At 41.9% G+C, this 23,982-nt stretch overlaps 1 protein-coding gene across 3 annotated transcripts in view; it reads left to right on the top strand.

Annotated features, from left to right (window-relative positions):
* Positions 1 to 3,127: 3,127 nt before the first annotated feature.
* plekhm3 (pleckstrin homology domain containing, family M, member 3) overlaps positions 3,128 to 23,982 on the top strand; it is a 37,297-nt gene continuing 16,442 nt past the window's right edge. For 2 of the 3 annotated variants that reach the window (XM_047815067.1, XM_047815068.1), the window contains exons 1-6: positions 3,133 to 3,216; positions 6,105 to 6,352; positions 6,598 to 7,406; positions 11,130 to 12,068; positions 20,074 to 20,219; positions 23,680 to 23,873. In XM_047815067.1, the coding sequence (XP_047671023.1) occupies positions 6,953 to 7,406; positions 11,130 to 12,068; positions 20,074 to 20,219; positions 23,680 to 23,873 (1,733 nt within the window). In that variant the 5' untranslated portion in view covers positions 3,133 to 3,216; positions 6,105 to 6,352; positions 6,598 to 6,952. Of the gene's footprint in view, positions 3,217 to 6,104; positions 6,353 to 6,597; positions 7,407 to 11,129; positions 12,069 to 20,073; positions 20,220 to 23,679; positions 23,874 to 23,982 lie in introns of all 3 variants that reach the window. The other variant, XM_027143593.2, reaches the window with a different exon arrangement.

Consider the following 23,982-nt stretch of genomic DNA (forward strand, 5'->3'; position numbering starts at 1 on the left):
AAAAAATAATATTTTCAGGCAATTCATTCATTCGTTTCATACAGGATTCATTTCATTTACTTACTGAAAACATTCAATTTTGTTAACTATTTGGAATATTCCATCAGGTTTATGTCCAACAGCAGGTTACAGCGTCTAAAACAATTTGAAGTAAATTTCGTTTGTTTCGTTTGTTTTGTTTGTTGTATGTTTAAACCTTAGGTGTCCTTAGAATCGTTGTTTCATTATATACGAATGGAGTCACCCTCATGGCAATGCTTTCGTAAATAGAAACTTCTGGGGTCAGTTGAAAAGATGGGCTTGTCTTTCATAGTTTACGTCAATCTTACCGTCTATTTAAAGGTTATATCTGCAGGTGTCTAATCCATGCTACACGTCAGATGTTTATACATCATCTTTGTAGATCCAGTGCTCCTTAACACCACCAGTCACTATATTACTATTTATTTTGTTTTGTTTCACCTCTCTCTCTCTCTCTCTCTCTCTCTCTCTCTCTCTCTCTCTCTTTCTCTCTTTCTTTTTCTCTGTGTCTCTCGTCCTTAAAGGGAGCAGTGGTTTCCATGGGGACGGTAGAGGCGCTCTGCTCTTCAAAAGCGAGCAGAGCAGAGCAGAGGTAGCAGGGCCTTTTGTGTTGGAGAAGAGAGCACGCAACAACACTGGCCAGATGAAAGCCCTGCCATCCTTAAACCCAATCATAATTTAGTCGTCAGTGCAGGAGGATGTAATCAAAATACAGAGAGTGCCCACAAACACAGGCAAAAGGAAATAAAGACAGGAGCCGGGTCTGGGTCAAGAAATATCAGAGAGAGAGAGAGAGAGAGAGAGAGAGAGAGAGAGAGAGAGAGAGAGAGAGAGAGAGAGAGATGCTGAATAAATATCAAAAAGATAAAGAAGCAGTGCTACGGGTGAACCTTATTCATCCTTATTCCTGAGGCTTACTGATATGAAAGAAGGATAAGGGTTGTGAAAATCCAGCATTAAAGCAACAGGACACCCTAACAACTTACCATGATCATGCGAAGAACTTTCTGTAGTAAATTCTATTATTATTATTATTATTATTATTATTATTATTATTATTATAGGTAGCAGTAGTAATGTAAAAGGTGAAATATTTTAATCAAGGGATTGTGAAATCGAAGTCACTGAAAATATAAGAACAGTAAACATTTCTTATGAAATAATACTGTAATGATTCTAATAATAATTATTTATTTATTGTTACTGTTTAATTAATAGGAACAGTGACACATTAGTAAAATCAGTCTTAGTAACTAAATATTACTTTTTTATTATTATTATTATTATTATTATTATTATTTGTTTTATCTTATAATCAATAATTTTTTTTACTGTCATTCTAATTGAAGTTCTAATCGTTTTTATTTTTTATTTTTAATTTTTTAAATTTTTTAATCAGATCTGATTTGCCAAAGTTGCATGCTGTTTTATTTTATTTCATTTATTATTTTTTTGCTTGCTTGTTTGTTTGTTTGTTTTCCCTCAAACAGAAGGTGGTCTTAATCCTGGAAAGTATACACTTGATAAAAATTGAACGTTTTTGAAGGTTTTTGGTGAACTGTCACGCGTATCATCACCAAATAGCTTACCCCGCTTGGAAATTATCATTTAACTTGATCTTGGGTCAAATGTTATGTAAATGTTGAATTTATGCAAACAGGCATTTGAAGGATTACCATTTCATATTTGTCATTAATTTCACCGTTTCAGCATTGAGCGCTTTGACCCTTTGTAATGGTGCAGCCATTTGAAAAGGTCCTCTCTCTCCTGCACTCCTCCCTCTATTTCCGAATGTCACTTACAGGGGCCGACTGACTCCTCTAATAGACTCTCAAAAAAGGGGGGGATGGGGGGAGCAGCAAGACAAAAAAAAAATAAGAGATTCTGAGTTTTTCTGGGGCACATTAGCATTTAGTGTGATTTCACATCCAACTCGCTTCACGTCAGACGCAATATGGAGTCCGTGAATTTACAGCTGGGGCTCACATCGCTATTATCCTTTCACAATGGCGCAGAGAGGAACTTATTTGAGGCCATTAGCTGAGGCCTTCATGTCCTTCATTAGAGGAGCCTCTTTTAAAATAAGCCAAGACAATGAGCAAACAGAAAGGGGAGCAGAGGGGGAGACAGGCAGGGAGGGGAGTTCACAGATTTAAACAAGTCCCCATGATAATTACTGTATTTCTCCTCTGTGGCCTGAAAGAGACTTGAATAATGTTTCTTTTTCTGCAAGGGACCTGGACAATGGACGCTGGGCTAGCTTCAAGCACTCCCGGCTTTGGCCTATTAGCCTGCAATCTTTCTATCTACTCTTCTGACCCCCACCTTCTCACCCCTTTCTCTGCAGCCACCCCACTAACAGAAAGCTTCATAATAACGTCCAGGCAAATTTGTACATCAGCCACCAAGAGTAATTCAAGGCCTCAAAACCACAGAGTGTATAAGTGATATTTATCTTTACAAGAAAAGCCTGAATAAATTTGACTTGGTCTGCACAGTTTAGGTTGAAGGAAAGTATATTTTTGGTAATAGATACATTACATAACACATTACACTATATGGCCAAAGGTTTCTGCTCATCTCACCATCACACTCATATGTGCTTGATGAACATCACATTCCATATTTAGTGTCTTTGCTGTTATAATAAGTTTCACTCTTCTGGTTAGGCTTTACACTAGATGTCGAGGTGCGGTTATGGGCATTTGTGTTCGTATGACAACGCTACTGTGCCAGAGCAAGCAGTATAAAGACGTTGTGTGTTACGGTTGAGTCGGGAAAAACTTGAGTCGTGACTGATCAACCCCTCTGAATACCTCTGGGATGAACTTAAACATTGTGAAACAACCTCATCCACAATCAGTGTCTGATCTCACTTCTGCTCTTACTGTATATATCTCATTCATCCAGCTGAATGAACACAAATCCCCTCAACCACGCTCCAACATCTAGTGGAAAGCCTTTCTAGAAAACTTGAGCTTATTATAACAGCAAGGCTGGTACAAAATCTGGGACGTGAAGTTCAACAAGCACATATGGGTGTGGTGGTCAAGTGTCCACATGGTCAAGTGTATACAGCATATCACTCTTCACTGAAGATAAGGCCAGCGGAACCATTTATCCGACAGGTTAAGTTTCCTCCGGGGGCGCGTTTGTGCTGCACAGCGGACTATGAGAGTTTGTAAACATATTCAGGTGAGTCAGTAGAATATATAAGTGCATAGATAAGGATAGGGAATAGACGTGTTTTTAATTTCCTGCACGTGTTTTTTAAAGCGTGTTTGATCGGATAGAGATGTGTTCAGGTGCTCTGTTTAATGCATGATCGTGAAAAGGAAATGTCATTGTTCAAGGATGTACGTGACAGTTAGCGCTTTTTGCTAACAGTGCTGTTTGCTAACAGAGGGACTAGCCGTCTCTATAGAGACACACGCTGATGATCCGTTAGCTTTAGCAGAAGATTAGACCGGTTATAAAACCCCACAGATCTGGACTAAGTCGAGTCTGAGCTCCTTTTCAGCATGTTGTAGCTCATGTTTGAGTTTTCTGGCGATTGTTTTTTTTTTTTTTTTTCTCTCGCTCTAAACACATTCGAGTTCTGTTAACTGGCTACTGAGCTGGCATTAGCTAACAAATTGATTTGTTTGCTAATAATTCAGCTTGCGCGGTTTTCCTCTTTTCATGTCGAAAATATTCATTTTTAACATGCTAATTCAATTCAAAACTTATTTCTATAGCGCTTTTTACAATGGACATTGTCTCAAAGCAGCTTTACAGAACAAAAGCTTATTATAAAGATAAAGTATTTATCCCTAATGAGCAAGTCTGAGGTGACTCAGGTGTCTGTGGGGAGGAAAAACTCCCTTTAATTGTAAAGGAAGGAACCTTGAGAGGAACCAGACACAAAGTGGAACCTCATCCTCATGTGGGTGACACCGGAGGGTGTGATTTTATATATATATATATATATATATATATATATATATACATACATTACACACAGTTTGATAGTATTGATGAGGAGATTGTTGTCCTCAAAGACCACCTGGAGTTGGCGTCTCCTCTTTAGCTTAGAAGAGCATTAAATTCATATGAAAATGAAAATCGTATGAGAGTTCGTATGTTTTGTGTAGCTAGTGCAGATAAATAATCCATATAAGTCCAATAATAAGTTGGATTAGAGGTGTTAGGGTTGTAACGGTCATTTTCACGGATTTACTTAAGTATTTAAAAGAAAAAATTATGATTTTTTTTACTTTTACAGGAAGTCTGAATAACATTTTGCATGTATTGCACAAAACAAACAATCAAACAAAAAAACTAACCATAAGAAACGCTCTAATAAATGAAGAAAACCTTTACATACATAAATATTAATCACACTATACTGTAGTGCAGACTACAGAATCCATATACACTGTATAGCCACAGGTTTGTCAGCTGATCATCACATCCATATGTGCTTGCTTTACATCCCATTACTTTGCTCTTATAATAAGCTCCACTCTTCTGGGAAGGCTTTTTACTAGATGTTGGAGCGTGGCTTTGGAGATCTAATCATTTAAGCATAAGAGCTTTAGTGAGGTCAGAGGCTGATGTTGGACGAGGAGGTCTCATCTGACCTCTTCTACATTTGCCTTAACACACCATGACTTCACATGTCCCAGCAAAGTAAAACTGTAATTCTACAACATCTGTTCGGTCGGTTGTTTTCTATTTAACAGTCCTATTGATTGAGCTTTCACACTAGACAACGCTAACATATACTGTGTACTAGGTAGTATTGATGTTTAGTGATGTATAAATAAGAAACATGTTCTCAGAGTCAACTTGCCATGTGCATGTGTTTTTTTTTTTACAGTGTTTTGCATTTCATTTGTTGCAAAGGAAAAACTGATGCAAAACTGTAACTGTAAATGCAAATATTATTGATCAGGTAATGGTGTAGTCACCGCTAAGCAAGTTGCCCATTGCTGTATGGTGGAAAGTACCTGGATATCCTACCTCCATTTGATCAAAAGCCTATCTGATGGGAAAGCTCGCTGATGGGAAAATCATAGACCTTCATTTTACAAAGTGCCCTTGCAGTGTGATTAAACAAATGCTTTGAGTTTAAGAAAGTTTGTGCAAGCCAAGCTTTGGATCTATAATATACACTGTTTGGTATGTGAACCTGTCCTTCGCAGACATATGAGGTGAGGTTCTTCCACAGTCGGTTCCCATAGAGTTGTCTAGAATGTCTTTGTATTCTGTAGCGTTATGGTTTTAGCATTGTGCACACGTCAAACTCCATGACGTGTTTTAAGGCTGAAGCGGAAAAAACTTCTCGACCCCAGCGAACATCCATGTGGATGAACTGGAATGCTAACTGAACCCCAGACCGCCCGCTTCACCCAACATCAGCACCTGAGCTCAATAATTAATGCTCTTGTACCTAAATGAACACGAATCCCCACAGCCATGCTTCAACATCTTTGGGGAAAGCCTTCCCATAAAAAGGGAGCTTCTGAAATGGGAAATATAGGTGTGATGGACCACAAGCATTTAGCCACAGTGTATATTTTTGAAGAAGGCTTTTGTCTTAGAATTATTGTTCAGACTGCTACACAGCGTAGAACACTACTCTGCCAGTGTAACTGTGATGAGTGGGAACGCATGCTGTGAAAAAGCTAAAAACAGAAAGTGCCTCTGCATCTCTCTACAGGAGGCTTTAGTGCCAGCATCAATACATCATGCTCGGCTATCAGTCAGTCCTGCCAGTGTTTTGGCAGATAATGTGTCTCCGATTCATTCGAATGCGGTTAACGCGCTGTCACAACCTATCGTCCTCGGCCAAGAAGTAATTTGGCCGAGACGTATTTTACGGCTAAAACGGCCGCCCTTGATTTCTGCGTCACCTTGTTAAACCCAAAGATTCATGGTTAAGGTTTAGTGAGTTTCAATTGTCTTTTGACTGGAGGATTATGTTACTATTCTCTGTTCTAACTGAGCTCAGTAGCAATGTAAGACTCATGTGCTGCAGCAGACTTCTGAGCTCATCCCTTATCCATTAATCCATCCCTCTTTCTCACACACACCCCCAGGGATGCTGAATGTGCTGTTCGGGCATTGGCCAGAGGTGATGTAATACCCTCTAAATAATGCATGGCCTTAAGAATGTGAAAGACCATGAGGCAGAAAGCGCAGGCAGAGGAAATCGATGTCCGTGTGAGAGAGAGGGAAACCTGCAAGTGTCTGGGCAGAACGCAGCATCACATGGAAAGAAATAGCAACAGACAGTGGAGAACCTCACCCCAGTACAAAGGGATGGTCTGATCATATCCAAACCCAGGTAAAGTACTTCATGTCTAGTTTTAGTAGGCAAGCGAAACGACTGAACCAGGCCGGGATGCTGACTTTCTAGTCGCAGAGTCAGAAAATGCTGAGGCATCAATGTTGGTTGTACTAGCTGCAGTTATATGATGATAATGTCTTATTAACTTAACTTCTTAAGTTAGATCTCGATGTTAGAACAGAAGTGTTTAATGATCAGCTGGAGAATCTAATGCCTTTTTTTTTACATTTTCTTTGACACAGGATGTTGAAGCCTTGGGTGGTTCATTGCTCCATGCACCACATTTCAGTCCCTTTCATTGAGATATTGCTGCCTCCTGACTTGAACACGTGCAACACCTAAGGATAAACAGTGCCATGACGGAATCCCCTTCTTAGCCAATACCACTTTTTCTTAAAACAACAGAGGCAGTAAATGTTGGCACATCGAGCCATGGCTTTTTAACAGTATCCGGAAGGGATTCTAGCCCTCAAGGAAAGCCACATTTGCCAGGCTTCTTCTTGGGCCTAGACAACAGATGGTTCATTACTGTGGCCTTGAGGCCTGGAATCCAACTTCCTTTCTCTGTACGTCTTCTCTGGTGTAAAGACTGTGGAGATGATGGAGGGATCAGAAGTGGAGGACATCAGTCCAGCCCTTGAGGCAACAGAAGACTACCTGCACTGCTTGGACAGTGGTTCAGAAGCTGGACAAATTTGCCCTCCCAAACTAAAAGAGGTGTCCACTCTGGACAAACTAAACTCCAGTGGGGTTTGGGGGTTGCTGAGTGGGGAACAGACCGAGATAGCATCTCACAACCTAGCCTGGGCTAAACAAACCTCCTTCAGTGTTCTGGGCCTGAAGAATGGGAAAAGGAACCGAGCTCGCTCGACAAACGATTTGGCAGCCCATGCCAAAGAGACCAACACCACCAGTTCATCTAGTGGCGGCTTCAAAAAAGGGCACAACAGATCACGGTCAGATGTCAACTACCGGACGTACACCGATAACGGCGTGCCAGCCATCGACAAGAACACCCTCAAGAATATGGCATTAAACGACCAAATGGAAGGTGAGGATTGTTATTATAATCATCCATATATTAGTTTCATGACCCTGTGGTGATGATTTGTACTCGCTCACGTAATACACAACGTCCACTCATGTGTTTCATTCCTTTATTTTATTTGTTTCTCTTTATTATTATTATCCCTTATTATTGTGCTCTCCTATATTGATCATCTCCCATTACACACCTGCATTTTGTTATGTCTATAATTCTGTTTACAGTCTCTCACCTGCTGCCCGTAACAATCATTCGGCTACGTCTCCTCTTTTATCGAAATTAGACGGAGTAGAGTTTGGGGCCGAGTCGATTTGATTTCATTAGCAGGATTACGCCAACAAGTGCCTGGATTCGGTCAGCGCGCGTTTGTTTGTTTGTTGCCGTGTTCATTTGTTTGGGCAAAGCGCAAATCTGAATTTGAAAGAGATCCTCTACAGGGATGGTAATAGTAGGATAATGCAATTCTGTGACAAAATGGGCACAATGCTGTGAAAGAGTGGGTCCCAATTACCCCTGATATTAAGAGGATTAGCATATGAGTGAAAAGGCATTAGTCAGCATGAGGAATAGCAGAAACGCCAGTCCCGGACCATAGGGGATGCACAGGAGTCCCTATGGTCTGTTCTAACCAGTCTTCATTAAGGTAATTGCACAGTATGGAGCAGCTCAACATTGATATAATCAATGTCATGCTTTTTTTTTCAAGGTATCACGTCAGCTTAATCCTGTGCTCAGTCATTCAGCTAAAATTGATTAATTGCAGCCCTCAGACTAAACCCACAGTCGTGTGACTCCAAGTGCTTCGTTCCACCTGCCCGGTAGTGCTTGTCACTTCTTATCCTAAATCTGACATAGTCTAGACTAATGTGAATTACACAATTGTTGTTCAAGTGTGCCAACGAGAAAAGAGGGATATAGGAGTGAATAGCATGCTAAAATGCTTTATTTAATAGTATCTCGGAGCTGATGCCTGGAGGACATTTGCATAGTGTTCTTTAGTTTCTAATCCTGATGGATGAGTTAACTACAGAATGTTTTTTTTTTCTGTTTTATATCAGGCCATACTTAAAAATATTCTTGTTTGCCGTAACCCGACCGACCCTGTCAATTTAGGACCGACTCAAATTTATTTATTTTTTTTGCCTTAAGTCCGACCGACTTGCCGGTTATAAATTTGCGTTAAGACCGACCGATTTTTTTTTTTTTTTTTTTTTACTGTTCAAATAACTAATACAAAAGCAATAAAATAATATTAATTATATTTTAGTAAGTATTGTAAATATATAAAAGGCTTACATACAAACGAAGGCTACGTTCTTTCTTTTAAATAAATACCCGTGACGTCATCTATGTTTACACTATTGGTTACCGGATGTCACACTATGGCCTGTGTGTTCACTTCGTCTCATACTCTCATTCACTGTCAGAGTCAACGGTTCACGCTTGGTGATGATGGCCACGGCTACAGTAAACAAAATGTTCGCGGTCACCGTTCAAAGTCATACGGGTTCGGGCACCATAATGCATCTAATAAATTCATTAAAACAGCTCGACACCGCTTTAACTTGGCACGAAGTTCTGGAAAAACTGTGCCCGGCATCAAAATAAGGTTTGCAATGATGCGCCCGAAGGCACGGGTTAAAGACCCAGTCAGAGACGTCACAATATGCTAATTTGTTTAAATTGTAATCACCATCACCAAAATTGTACTTTTTTTTTTTTAATACATTGAAACTTGAAAAAAATGTAGACCTACCGACCCTTTATTTATTTATTTATTTATTTATTTATTTATTTATTTATTGCTGTTACTGCAAACCAAAATATTTTTAAGGATAGCCTCAATTATTTGGGATTGTAACTCGTGCAAACATTAATAGTGAAACGCCAGTTCAGAGTCTCCTACAAGTGGCCACTACTAGAGCAAAGTTTAAACACGCCAAACCTCGTCATGATCGGTTTGGTGTAACTCGAGCGTTGCTGTGGCTGTAACATGGACCGCCTACACACCGATATTCCTGTTCCTCAAACTCAAGATTATAAAGATTATAATCCATATTTGAAATTCATGTGTGCCCTGCCGTCTTAGTCTGATTATAGCTTTGGGAGATTGATTGATATTTTAATGTTCGGGACACTGCAGCAGCCATGCTGCTGGTTTTAAGAGAAAGTCAGTTTGGATTGTAGGTTGTGCCCTGTGCTTGTTTGGTGCAGTGTGGCGTTAGTAACACAAAAAAACAACACCACACACAAAATATAGGCCATTAATTTTGATCTAGCAGGCCTTAGGCAGGACAAAGTCTGTGATTGAAACAAAATGAAGCATGTCTACACATTTGCATATTAATTGGTCCTATGCCAGTGTTAAGTGTTTACATTAGTGCAACAACATCATTAACATCAATCAATCTCCACATCCTTAAAAGAAATGACGTATATAATATTCCACTACCAGCCAGGTAGGTTTATGAGATCACAGCTGGTGCACTGGTTTAGAGTTAATATTCTTACTTGATCCAAGCCGTCGCTGTATTTTCGGTTGCTCCCAGTTTGGAGGATCATCCGCGTACTCGATTTGGATCCTGCCGCTGGACCACCAGGAGGCTCTTACTTGATTTTAGTAAAGATGAATAATCTTTGTTACCGGTGCTGAGTTCACTTACTCTGCATTACTCTGTGATACAGCACTGACTTCCTTATTAAGTCATGTTAAATTACCCTTACCCTAAATATGACCTTCAGTACTCTTTCGAAGCTCTTAAAATGAAGGAAGCACTCCAGACTCGAGAGGGTTTGAAAAGGCTGGCGCATACCACACCTGATGATGCCCAATAACTGACCCAAATGAGCCCAGCCCATAGTTTCCTAAAGAGTGACGGGATTGTTCGTTATGGGCATCGGGGTTATGGAATGTTAAACCACAGATAACACCCAAGAACAACATTTGGGGAAATTGCTTTTAAACCTTCCATTTAACCTCTGTCAAGTTCCAGCATACTCAAACATATAGCATTGGTTCCGATATCCCTTCGTCTGCCCAAGAGTCATAGACTTGAGCGGAAACCTGGCACTGCCCCAGCCAAGGAAATGTGTGGAAGAAGGTTACTGTGAATAGAGATAAAGAAGGGAGCGAGGGGAAAAAATGGGCTGAGAGAGGAAGGGCTGAAAAGGAGTGCCACAGATTAGGGGTTGCTCTCTGGCCATTTTGTTTGCACAGTAGCCTTGCAAACAATGATATTTCTTCCTGATGAGGTCACAGGGAATGCTTGCAAAAAGTCTTGCACAAGGAATTGACTGACTGATGGAGCCTAGTGAAATATCATACACTGCTCACCAATGTGAGCATCCTGCACTCTTATTTCAGGGACTGACTGAATCAGCCTGCAGTTATACCCAATGTACAGTGTACAAACAATTCTGTTATTTGGCATCAGCTGCCCAGGAACCTTTTAAGCATCATAGAATTGATGTGACGCCAATGTTATTGATGGAAATGACCAGCCAGGAAGATGCGGTTGTTGGGAAGGAAATAGGAGACAATAATGCAGTGCGTTACTTAGTTACTTCCAATAGTCGTTTCTAAGATGTTTTAGTATGCTTCCAAGAAAATGGTGCACTTGGTCACTTGGTAGTGAATAAGGACCAGTGAGCATTATGTTTGTGAACAAGCTGCTTGCTTTTTTTAATTCTTCTCTCACACCTTTACTGTATTTTTTTTTGGTTTCCCAGGCAATAAGGAGAGCACCACTAGTCTGGTAAAGCAGGGCATTTTGGAGCACAGAGAGGGTCCTTGGGGCCGTTGGAATACCTGCCATGTGGAACTCACACCCTGTGAGCTGCGGGTCTACAGCCTGGACAGCAGTGGGAACAGGCAGCTGTGTACAGCCCTGTCACTGTCTCACTGCCAGAGCGTGGGTGCGCTTCAGCCTCAGGACGGCCGCGTGCTACAGGCCCTTTTCTTCAACAGTACTCGGTTGCAGCTCCGTGCTCCCTGTCAGTGGGAGGCCCTGGAGTGGCGTCGTCTTCTTTGGGAATGTGTCCTGGTTGCCCGTCCAGGCGAGCCCTCTTCTGCTGCTTCTCCAAACCCTCAAGAACTGGATTCCAATTCGGTCTCTTTGGCAACCTCCCGTCCACTAGTACGTCCAAAAGCCCTGCCCCTATTCACTCAGCACTGTGCTGACGTGCTCAAAGTAGGCCTCCTGTACCAACTCAGCGACCTCAACAACTGGAGCGCTTTCACCTTCGTGCTCAGCCGCACCCAACTGCAGGCCTTCCAAACCGAGGGCAGAGGGCCAGTTTGCGAGCCCGTGCTGCGGTACTCTCTGGCCTCCTGCTTGGCTGTTCAGCGGGATGAGGCTGATGGAGGAGTCTGTGCCCGCTTCCAGGCCATCTTCCATGACGAGGTGCTGCGTCTACGTGCTGAGAGTGAGGCTCAGGCCCAGGACTGGGTGGAGGCCCTGCGCACATCTGTGGCTGCCCAGAGACCTCAAGGGGAGAGCAGTCGTATAGCGCCACCTGGAGTGCTAATGAGGAGCAGACCAGCCCGGGAGCGTCGCCAAAGGGAGGCCCAGAGAGCCAAGCGCCAGTCTGTTACAACAAGCTTCCTGAGTATTCTCACTTGTTTGGCTGTAGAGAAGGGTCTGACCGCTCAGAGCTTCAGATGTGCAGGCAAGTGACACATTTTTACACATTTTAGAATGTATATATTAATATATCCCCTATAGACCTGAATTAATAATTAACATGTGAATATTGCTTACCATCCATGTTTGCAGTCATGTTTGCGTATTCTAGTATCTGAGTGACCCCTCATTGACCTGAGATTTTACCCAATATTAACGTCAGACAGACACCGTAGATCGAAGTCTATATGACATTTCTACAATCATGACATATCCTGAGTTTTTGTTCATTTTTTTAATGAATTAATTAAAATGCAGCTTGGTGTCAGCTGTTCATTTGCACATTTAAGTGGCATTGTGGCCATTTTATTTTTTTTATTTTTTTACTTCTAAGTGGTAATGTGCTTCAGAGATTTTCCATTGTTTCATCTAGTGAGCTCACCAAGCATACTGCACTTCAACTTTGGTTAACCCAGACCACACAAAATCATTTTCTGTTACTCAAACAAACAAGCATCCGTCTCACAAAAAGCCAGTGGCGAATCCTCAGCAGTGCTCTGTAATTTGGAAATGGGCATTATCCCCCGACTCCATGTGCTCTTTGTTTTTGTTTATGTTTTGCTTCATGACAACGTGGTATTATTCCCAGTCCTATGCACTCAGTCAGTGGTGGTGCTAGCGGTCCGGGGTGGTTTGCTTTGTTGTGGCGGCTTCAGAAGTTTAGGTAGATGAAATGGTTTGAAGGCATTGACTTGGGATTTTTGTTTCAAAATGTTAGTAGAAATCTAGACGTCGCAAACGGAAAGTAGAGAAGAGCTTTTCGGTATCAGGTGACATTTTTAAAGTACGGTTTGTGTGATGTAATATCTTTGTCTTAACTTTGTCTCGAGTTAACATTCCACCTAAGTCTGTGGAAAAAGATTGCTACTTGATTGGTACAACTGGTCTTATAAAGCAGCAGAATTGTAAGCCCTGTTACAAACAGGAAGCAGACACCAGGCTAGAATCGGATAGGGCAGGAAAATTGATCTTTTAGAATTTAAAGCACTCTCTCTTATTCTCGCTTATTATTATTATTATTTTGCTAATATTTCCTTTGCATTATTCTTTCTCCCAATTTGCCAAATAATATCTTTATTCCAGTCTCTGTGACTCTGAGCTTATTCCATGAACACTGGGCGCTAAAGTGGGAACAAATCTGGAATGCTTCCTATTCCATCACCTGGAATAATGCATACACAAATTCACAGAGTTTAGAGTAACCGGTCCACCTGCTGACTAGGGCTGGGCGATATGGCTGAAAACTGTATCACGATATCGGTGTTTCATATCGGTCGATATCGATAATTATTGATATTTTTTTATGACCCATTTAAAATAAGGACCAGGAGAAAAATATATTACATTTAAACATTTTTATTTGAAACTTAACCTTCCTCTGATCATAATCCCTTCAGTTATTAAGACAGAAATGTCAACAACCAGGAAAACTCAAATAATTAAAATGTTACTGAAAAAAAAATTTAAAAAAATACTGATACTGTTACATGATTGGCTGTTAGCGTGTCACTCCCTACGTTGCTAGGTTACCAGCGAGAGAGTGCCTTTGTTAATGCAACCAAACTTGCTTCGCAACCTCTGTTTTCTTCTGACGAAGAATAAAAAATATCGAACGTCGAACACATTTTTTTATTGATATCGATCACGTGTCTATCGCGATACATATCGTTATCGTTTTATCGCCCAGCCCTAGTACAACCCTGGAATGCTTCCTAGTCCATCACTTGGAATAACGCATACACAAATTCACAGAGTTTAGAGTAACCGATCCTCCTGCTAACATGATATTTTGGAGGAACCCAGAAGAAACCCACAAGGATTTGGTGTCAGATTGAGATCATGTATTTTCTCTCTTCACTTTTGATGTTATTAATTGCTTTTATACACGATGCATATCGTCTAGTTGGCTCTCTGTAGTTGAACGTGGGATAACTCATCGTTCTTTCACTCGGAAAAAGATCTCGTTCGGTTGCTCGTGAAATGTATCTCGGTACTTCTCCCTCTCCAAACATTCACCGCCCATTTCCCACCACCACCACGTTTTCATTTGTTTCTTTCCACCTCTACTCGTTGTCATTTTTTATTTTTTATTTTTTTGTCTCCATCCTGCCTGCTCCCTCTATCTTTCAGATGGGAACTGATTTCCTTTTATTTTCAGTCAGAGAACCTGCAATACTTTTACACTTTATTCGCTTTTTTCCCTAAACAAATATCCCCAGTGTCTATGGACCTGTCAAAAGGATTAGCTAGCGAGTTGCCTTTGGAGGCTGCAGCGAGAAAGCATGGCGAAGGTAGTAATGGTGATTCTCTAATAAGAGGAGGGTCTTGAGGTTCGTCTTATTAGTACTGTTGCATTCTACGTGCTCTCTCAGGCTTTGACTGAGCACCATTTCCCCCATTTGGCCTCTTTTTCTTTGGCTTACCCTCCCTGCCCCCAATTTGTTAGCACTCACAAAAGGTTGCTCTGACTGTCTCTGTTGTCACAGACTGGGGAGTTCTTTTTTTGCTTCAGTGGGGCTTAGGGGTTTGAAACACACAATGGGGAAAAATGCAACAAAACAAAACGTCTTGCTGATAGCAAATACTGAGGCAAGTTGTTTTTTGTTTTGGTGTCATATCCCCAAAGTGGTAGTACACAATAGCTATAAAACACATTTTCTGTTTAAAATGGTGTTATTTATTTTCTGCTAGATATTAAACTTTAGCCATCTGTCTCTTTCACTGGACCCAGAGACACAGGGAGACCGGCGACTGTCTGCACAATCAGAACACAGAGAAGCTTTTCCCCTTCAACAATGCATTGTGTTTTAGTTGGATGTCCACTGGACCTCACTACACGGCCTTGCACCCAGGACTCCGTAGCTGTAGATAGTCATGTAGTCATATGCACAATGGTTTTTATTCTTGTATTGCCTCGTAATGCTGAAGAGACGATGATAACATGGGCAGATAATTACACCCTCGGGTTTAGGCAGGGTCCCAAACCATATGCTGCCCTCAGTGTAGCTGCTGTGTCATTGTTATTTAAGCATCGTATGTAGAGTGTAGAATGTGGTGTGGGGTGCAGACCAAGGTTCTTATTGAATATGTAATCCTTGTCTCTTACAACAATCAGATTAATCCGTATGATTGGGAACAACACAAAACACTACACACCACTCAACACAAACACACAACGCACAGCATATACACGGCACACAACACAAACATGTGGTGTACATTTCCAACAGCTCGCAAATCTTTGTTCACATCAACATTATACTCAACTATTTTCTTTGACCGTCTTAAAGTGGAGTCTGTCGTTCATCCATCAGACAAAGTGGGTTGAATTCTAGAAGTCTCTTCTCTTTAGTGTTAGTGTAATCAAGGCATGTGTTTGGATCTGGAGCTTTGGGAACAAAAATGAGAGAGAACCGTCACCACAGTATTATCCTGATTCGTTTACAGTGAACTTGAAAGGTGCTCTCGCTCTCTCTCTCTCTCTCTCTCTCGCTCTCTGTCTGTCTGTGTGTGTATGTCTCTCTCTCTCGCTCTCTCTATCTCTGTGTGTGTGTGTGTGTCTCTCTCTCTCTGTATCTCTCTCACTCTCTGTCTGTGTGTGTGTGTCTCTCGCTCTCTCTCGCTCTCTGTCTGTATGTGTCTCTCTCGCTGTCTCTCTCTCTCTCTCTCTCTCTCTCTCTCTCTCTCTCTCTGCCTGTCTGTCTGTCTCTCTCTGCCTGTCTCTCTCTCTTTCTCTCTTTCTTTCTCTCTCTCTCTGTCTCTCTCTCTTGCTTTCTGTCTCTGTCTCTCTCTCTCACTCTCTGTCTCTCGTGCTCTCTCTGTCTCTGTCTCTCTCTCTCTCTCTCTCTCTCTGTCTCTCTCTCACTCTCTGTCTCTCGCTCTCTCGCTCTCTGTCTCTCGCTCTCTGTCTCTCTCTCTCTCGGGGTCTCTCAGTAACTGTCTCTACACATTAGGCTTAATATTCCAAGATGTTTTTAAATATGATCTGCTGATATAAATTCTGACCATTAGGTGACGTGTGGATCCTTTATTTATAGTAAATATGGGTTTCTCTACAGTGACAAATAGAAAGTGTCTACAGTGTATTGGTGGGTTTAGAGCTATGAAACATGTCTCCGGTTGGCAAACAGCTTGATTTAATTCTGCACCAGTCCACCAGTCCTGTGTATAGAAGAGAAATGACAACATCAGAGTTGGACCGTCTCTAGATTCAGTCCATATTCAAATCCTTATGCACAGAACCTTGAAGCACTCTCTCTTTCACTCCCTCCTTCCCTCTCTCCCTCCCTCCCTCCCTCCCTCCCTCTCTCCAGTTTGCTTGAACCCTATCTTTCTGTGTGAACCTTTCACACAACCCCAAAGAAGGACCCTGTTGAGGTAGACAAGGACGGCAGATCAAATGGGAATTACAGCCGTTGATTGGACAATAGAAGTGAGCCTGGGAGCTGGAGTGAGGCACAGGGTCAGGTGGAGGTTTAGCGACTACTGTTTACATCAAAAAGATGGTCAGCGTATCTCTCTCTTAACCACACACACTCACTGAGACGCAAAGCACACACGCACGCACAACCCTCATGCTCACCCCATCGTACACTTTTTTTTTGGAGTGGGTGTCGGCTTGAATAAAGGACATCAAAGCAGCAGCTTGGGCGTCTTTACTCTTGTGTGGCAGAGAAACACCATCCCTCCCCTGAACGCTTCATCGGCGTGCTCCCATAGAGCTTGTCTGAAAGCGTCAAAAATGGGAACCTCTGTGGAAATGGGGAACAGAGTGACCAGGTCTTCACCAAGCACCGTGCACCTCCTGTACAACAGACATGCCTGTTCCACCACAAACCCTTGTGAAGGAGGCACCTAGAAGTGCTCTTGATTCTTTTGCTTAATCCAAACAGCCATGTCTGGGTTGTGCTGGGTAGTCGCAACATAAGGTCAACATACACATCATTTTCCCACACTGCTAGATTCACCCTGGCCGTTTTTACACACGATGTCCATTTCGCCGTTTGTCTAAGGAGATATTTTAAATTTGGTATCAGGGTTTGAAGGGTGGTATCATGTTTGATGATTTTGGTCAATATTCCCTTAAAAAAAAAAAAAAAAACATATTCTGTGCTGTACAAAGCTCTTTGTGATTTCTACACAAGCCCCCGAAGAGCTGTACTTGGTACGCTGAGCTCGTGATGCCTCCTTGTCCAGTTTGTTCCAAGAAGTGACAGATTCTAGGCACCAAATGTCCCTTCTTGGCCTTGTGTCCATCATGGACATTGTCAAAGTTGAACAACATTTAGTAGCGCCGTGTCTGTTCTGGGACATGGGTAAAAACATAGGCTTAATAAGCTATACTCACTGACAGATGGAATTGAGGATGTTTAATCAAAGAAGCCAAGCTCATGTGATTTATAGTCTGTGAAGCTTCCTGAAGGCCCATGATTTGTTTTTATGGCTGTTCATTTGAGTTTGGAACAGTAGTCCTGTCATTACTGCTTTACTCTCCCCTGTGACACACCGTCCCTTTCGGATTTGTTTTCGCCTGTCGCATAAAAGCACGACTGAACATTTCTTAGAGCATATGCCTTACGCAAAAGCTTTCTTAATAATAGTTTTCCCAACAAGTGAACGTGAAGTGAGCAGAACAGTGACGTGCTATTTTCGGAGTAGGGTGGTATTTGCGGGTTCATGCTGCACATGTACACTGATTACAGGGCAGCCATGACACATGACACCCCGCTGCGTGGTCTGTGGCTCGGCACTACGATCAGGCTCCCATCGGCGGTGAAGCAAAAGGAGGGGGACACCAGCTCAGCCTTTTTATAGTCCGGGGTCCCTGCCCCTGAAAACCTCAGGTTTACATTGGCAGTAAAGGACTGTACATGATGCCTGCTTTCAAGCCCAGCTAGAACAACCGATTATATATTGGTTTACGGACGGTTAAAAATGGAAGATCTTTCAGGCACCGAAGAGGAAAGTACATTTTCGAGCAAGCCGCTTGAGCTCGGTGCTATTTGTCATGGAATGTGGATGTTTAAAATAATAAAAGAGAATTGTGTGTGTGTGTTGAATTTGTGTCAGGGGGACAACAACGTTTGGGGATGTGGTAGCCTAGTGGTTAAGGTGTTGGGCTACCAATCGGAAGGTTGTGAGTTCGATTCCTATGTCCACCGTTTGGCCACTGCTGGGCCCCTGAGCAAGGCCCTTAAATCTCAATTGCTAAGTTGTATAAAAATGAGATAAAAATGTAAGTCGCTCTGGATAAGGGCGTCTGCTAAATGCTGTAAATGTTTAATAAATAAACAAATAGTGTGGGCTGAACTTACTTAACATAATGAAACATCGACAGGGATGCGTTTTGCCGTTATAACCAAGAGGTTGAATATTTTTTTAACTCTGCAACGCTGCGTCCCGATTTGCTTACTTACACTCTGCACTAAAAGTATGCACTCTTATTTTTGTGAAGAAAAATGAACACTTTTTGATTTCACTGCATTTTAGCTTTTCTTCATTCATTATTCCTTATAGAATTGATACCATATCGTTTAGTTTACCATTCCCTTGATTTATTTGTCCACGTTGTATTTATAGATATACTAAGATGTCTCCTCCTTACTCGTGCAATGAGTTGTAGGTATATTGGCTAAAAAACTGTCCTCAGATTCATACTTGGAAAACCAACCGCAAATAACGGGGGACTCGTTTCAGCATACTGCTATTTGGTACGTGCCCATTCTATTCTTGGATACTATTTACGGCAGGATATTAGGTGAATTTGGACATAACACAAGTGGTGTTGTTTTTGTTTGTTTGTTTGCTTTTTTTTTTATTCCACAGCAGTTTGCTAGAGATCATATTTTTTGGTTAATTACATGATTATTATATGATGTAATTTTTGTCTGTTTATAGTTACGTTTTGCTGCAAAACAAGTTGTCAATTTTATCATCGAAACCTGAAATCTGCGCTGAATATGGAATATATTAAATAATAAACAAACAAACAAACAAACAAATAAGAATATGAACCTCCGGCCAATCAGAATCGATTTTTTTTTTAATCATGCCAAAATATTCAGTAAAGTCTGATTTCCTGTTAAGTCTTTCTATAAAGCAGGTCTTCCTGCTTAGACACCAGCCTACATCCCACCATCATAACACACTAATCAGTGCATTGTTTATCTTCGGTCACCGGCTCCTCCTTGGGAGACTTCAGTAGACCTCCCTTCTTGTTTTCCACCTTGTTTTTGTTCCTCCATATCTTATCTACCATCTCTCTCTGCCTGTGAAGTACGCCGCTGACACCTTGCTTCACTGACAGTCGCGTTTGTCTGCATACCCCGACTCTTCACTCTTTTCATTCTCTTTGCTTCTTCCACGTTTGTCTCAAGTGGTATCTCTTAGATGGCTTGGATAAGGGACACCTGCCAAGCTAACAATCCCCTGTTTTGCTTCGTCAGGATGAATCTCTTAGTAGTAAATCCTCAATGTTTGAAGTAAACACGGGCAAGAAAGAAGTGTGAAAGACAAAGCATAACGTGCTTCAGCTGATATCAGTTTTATTGAACAGAACTCCAGTCTCCATGGCGCTTGTATTTGACACTGTTTGGTATACGCTTCGCTTTTGTTGTGGCTATCGAGTTTGTAGGTTTGGCTCTTTTTATCAGTGATGAAGTGATTTTGAAAGACTCAAAGCTCGTTTTATGTTCGTTTTTTTAAACACCCACCACCACCGGAAGCACAGGAAATCTGTCTGACCGAGGTACACACCATAAACCTGGACATATTAACAGAAAAACACAAAGTCTATCTAATATTTAACCCTGCTCAACATTTATTAATGGTTATCAGGAGGAGACATGCTCATTACAGGGCCTTATCTCTATTATGACTTTGACCTCTGCGCAATGTCCCAATAGCTAATAAGCTAGTTTAGCTCTTGTATTCCTATGTATATCTGTATGTCTTTGTGTTCTGGGTTACCCTGAGACTTCTCTCCCCCACAGGATGTCAAAGACCGGTGGGATTGTCACGAGGCAAGGCCAAGGTTTGCTGCTACAGTGGATGGTACTATTGCCAGAGCTGCCACCAAGACAACCTCTTCCTTATTCCTGCACGACTGTTGCATAACTGGGACACCAGCAAACATAAGGTGTTTCTGAAATGACCTTCATTGCAAAAGAAAAGAGTATAATTAGCCTGTGATTTGTGTTTTTTACGAATGCCCCTTTTCCACCAAAAAGTACCGGGTGCTGGTTCAAAGTTGGTTCCACTGGCGAACCTTCTAAGAACCGGTTTGCCTTTCCATCGGCTAGAGAGCCGTCACAGAGCCGAGTCTGACGTCACTGTATACTATACGTGTCACATTACACAGCAACGTTAGCGCAGCAGCGGCAAACACAACGTCAACAATGGCGGATGTTGCTTTACTGTTAATCCTCATGGCTTTGTGAACCTACATTGGCATCTAAACACGGTGAATCCAACGTCTATGTGCAGCTCCGTGTAATCTGTATAAACGGAGGTTGTAATCGAGAAAGTACATAACGTTATTTTATCATTAACACAGAAAAAATTTTGCCTTAGCATTTAGCTACCTACTATCATGCATGCTGATAATTAATCATATTGCAGTAAAGTAAAAGTGTATTAAACATTAGTATACTTAAGGAATGTTATCTAACAGCCCCGCCCACAACCCCTGGCACAAGAGGTCTGGACCAGCAACGTTTTGGTGCTACATAAGAACCACTTTTCCTGGTTCCGAGCTGATACTTCGGCTGTCGGAAACGAAAGAACTGGTGCTAAATTAGGCTCCGAACCAGCACTCAAACTGCCTCGGTGGAAAAGGGGCAAAAGTGCTGCACATAACAAGTTATGGTCTTAACTGAATTGGTCATAGTAGAAAAATTTTTTTTATTTAGCTATAAGCCTCTACCTTTATTACATGTATGGCTATGAGGTCCTGTTTCTGGTACTGATACAGATACTGATGCCAAAGTGAGTAACCTACTTTAGGCAGTCATTAATCAGTCTTAGACATTTATGTTATGTAGGTGTTTATGAGATGTACATGTACTTAGAGTACTGTGTACTAATATAGTCTTTATACTGTCAATACGCAGTGACACTATGTCCTGAGTGACACTACACAATACGCAGTAACACTATGTCCTGAGTGACACTACACAATACGCAGTAACACTATGTCCTGAGTGACACTACACAATACGCAGTAACACTATGTCCTGAGTGACACTACACAATACGCAGTAACACTATGTCCTGAGTGACACTACACAATACGCAGTAACACTATGTCCTGAGTGACACTACACAATACGCAGTAACACTATGTCCTGAGTGACACTATGTCCTGAGTGACACTACACAATACGCAGTAACACTATGTCCTGAGTGACACTACACAATACGCAGTAACACTATGTCCTGAGTGACACTACACAATACGCAGTAACACTATGTCCTGAGTGACACTACACAATACGCAGTAACACTATGTCCTGAGTGACACTACACAATACGCAGTAACACTATGTCCTGAGTGACACTATGTCCTGAGTGACACTACACAATACGCAGTAACACTATGTCCTGAGTGACACTACACAATACGCAGTAACACTATGTCCTGAGTGACACTACACAATACGCAGTAACACTATGTCCTGAGTGACACTACACAATACGCAGTAACACTATGTCCTGAGTGACACTACACAATACGCAGTAACACTATGTCCTGAGTGACACTACACAATACGCAGTAACACTATGTCCTGAGTGACACTATGTCCTGAGTGACACTACACAATACACAGTAACACTATGTCCTGAGTGACACTACACAATACGCAGTAACACTATGTCCTGAGTGACACTACACAGTACGCAGTAACACTATGTCCTGAGTGACACTACACAATACGCAGTAACACTATGTCCTGAGTGACACTACACAATACGCAGTAACACTATGTCCTGAGTGACACTACACAATACGCAGTAACACTATGTCCTGAGTGACACTACACAGTACGCAGTAACACTATGTCCTGAGTGACACTACACAGTACGCAGTAACACTATGTCCTGAGTGACACTACACAATACGCAGTAACACTATGTCCTGAGTGACACTACACAATACGCAGTGACACTATGTCCTGAGTTACACTACACAATACGCAGTGACACTATGTCCTGAGTGACACTACACAATACGCAGTGACACTACACAATACGCAGTAACACTATGTCCTGAGTGACACTACACAATACGCAGTGACACTATGTCCTGAGTTACACTACACAATACGCAGTGACACTATGTCCTGAGTGACACTACACAATACGCAGTAACACTATGTCCTGAGTGACACTACACAATACGCAGTAACACTATGTCCTGAGTGACACTACACAATACGCAGTGACACTATGTCCTGAGTGACACTACACAATACGCAGTAACACTATGTCCTGAGTGACACTACACAATACGCAGTAACACTATGTCCTGAGTGACACTACACAATACGCAGTAACACTATGTCCTGAGTGACACTACACAATACGCAGTAACACTATGTCCTGAGTGACACTACACAATACGCAGTGACACTATGTCCTGAGTGACACTACACAATACGCAGTAACACTATGTCCTGAGTGACACTACACAATACGCAGTAACACTATGTCCTGAGTGACACTACACAATACGCAGTAACACTATGTCCTGAGTGACACTACACAATACGCAGTGACACTATGTCCTGAGTGACACTACACAATACGCAGTGACACTATGTCCTGAGTGACACTACACAATACGCAGTAACACTATGTCCTGAGTGACACTACACAATACGCAGTAACACTATGTCCTGAGTGACACTACACAATACGCAGTAACACTATGTCCTGAGTGACACTACACAATACGCAGTGACACTATGTCCTGAGTGACACTACACAATACGCAGTAACACTATGTCCTGAGTGACCCTGAGTTACTCATTCTCATTACCCAATGCCTGGTAGCCTCGCCTCTCTTCCACTACATAGGCAAAGCTGTGTTTGTTGAGCGCATGAAGTGTTCAACATTCCACACTTCACTTATTCGGCTGCATGAGTGCACTATTGAATCGCACGTCTTACAGTTAGAGTTTTCAGTGTGAACACACTACTCACACTGTTTATACTCCAGGATGGTGGTGGAGAATAGTGTATGCGATTGGGGAAGCACCTACTGTCTAGATATTTTTCCCTTCCTAGTCAGCATTTTCTCCAGCGCTGATTGCTGCCATGTGCCAAGCAGTGATGTCATGTTGTTATACAAGAGGATTTATTAGCTTCCTTCCCATTGCAGGAAGATACTGAAGTTTCTCCTCTTTGCATCTTTACATCATTGTATGTTTCCTGTTCATTACTGTATATTAGTCTGATGTCTCACACAAAGTACATGTCAATAAACACTTCCATACCTGACACTAGTATCAGTTTTGACGCATCCATCGTGTAAACTAGTGTCAATTTTTTCTTCAGGTCTATTAAACGTAGACCAAATATGTCTTCTTTTCGAACAGGTGTCCAAGCAAGCTAAGGAGTTCTTAGAGTTTATATACGAGGAGCCCTTGGTGGATGTGCAGCAGTTGAACCCAGGCCTGTACGAACACTCGGAACCTCTAGCCGCCGTGCTCAAGCTGCGGCAGCAGCTCAAGTCTCTCAGGGCTTACTTATTCAGCTGCCGAGCCGCAGTAGCCGAGGACCTACGGCGTAGGTGAGTGCACAGCAAAACGCTTGTTACAGAATTGCAGGGGAATGGGGCAGAAGTCAGTCAAAAATGTAGTGGCAGTGGGGATAGCAACGATAAAAATCACAGCTTCTTT

Source organism: Tachysurus fulvidraco, chromosome 6 (assembly GCF_022655615.1).
Source record: "Tachysurus fulvidraco isolate hzauxx_2018 chromosome 6, HZAU_PFXX_2.0, whole genome shotgun sequence".
Lineage (NCBI taxonomy): Eukaryota > Metazoa > Chordata > Actinopteri > Siluriformes > Bagridae > Tachysurus > Tachysurus fulvidraco.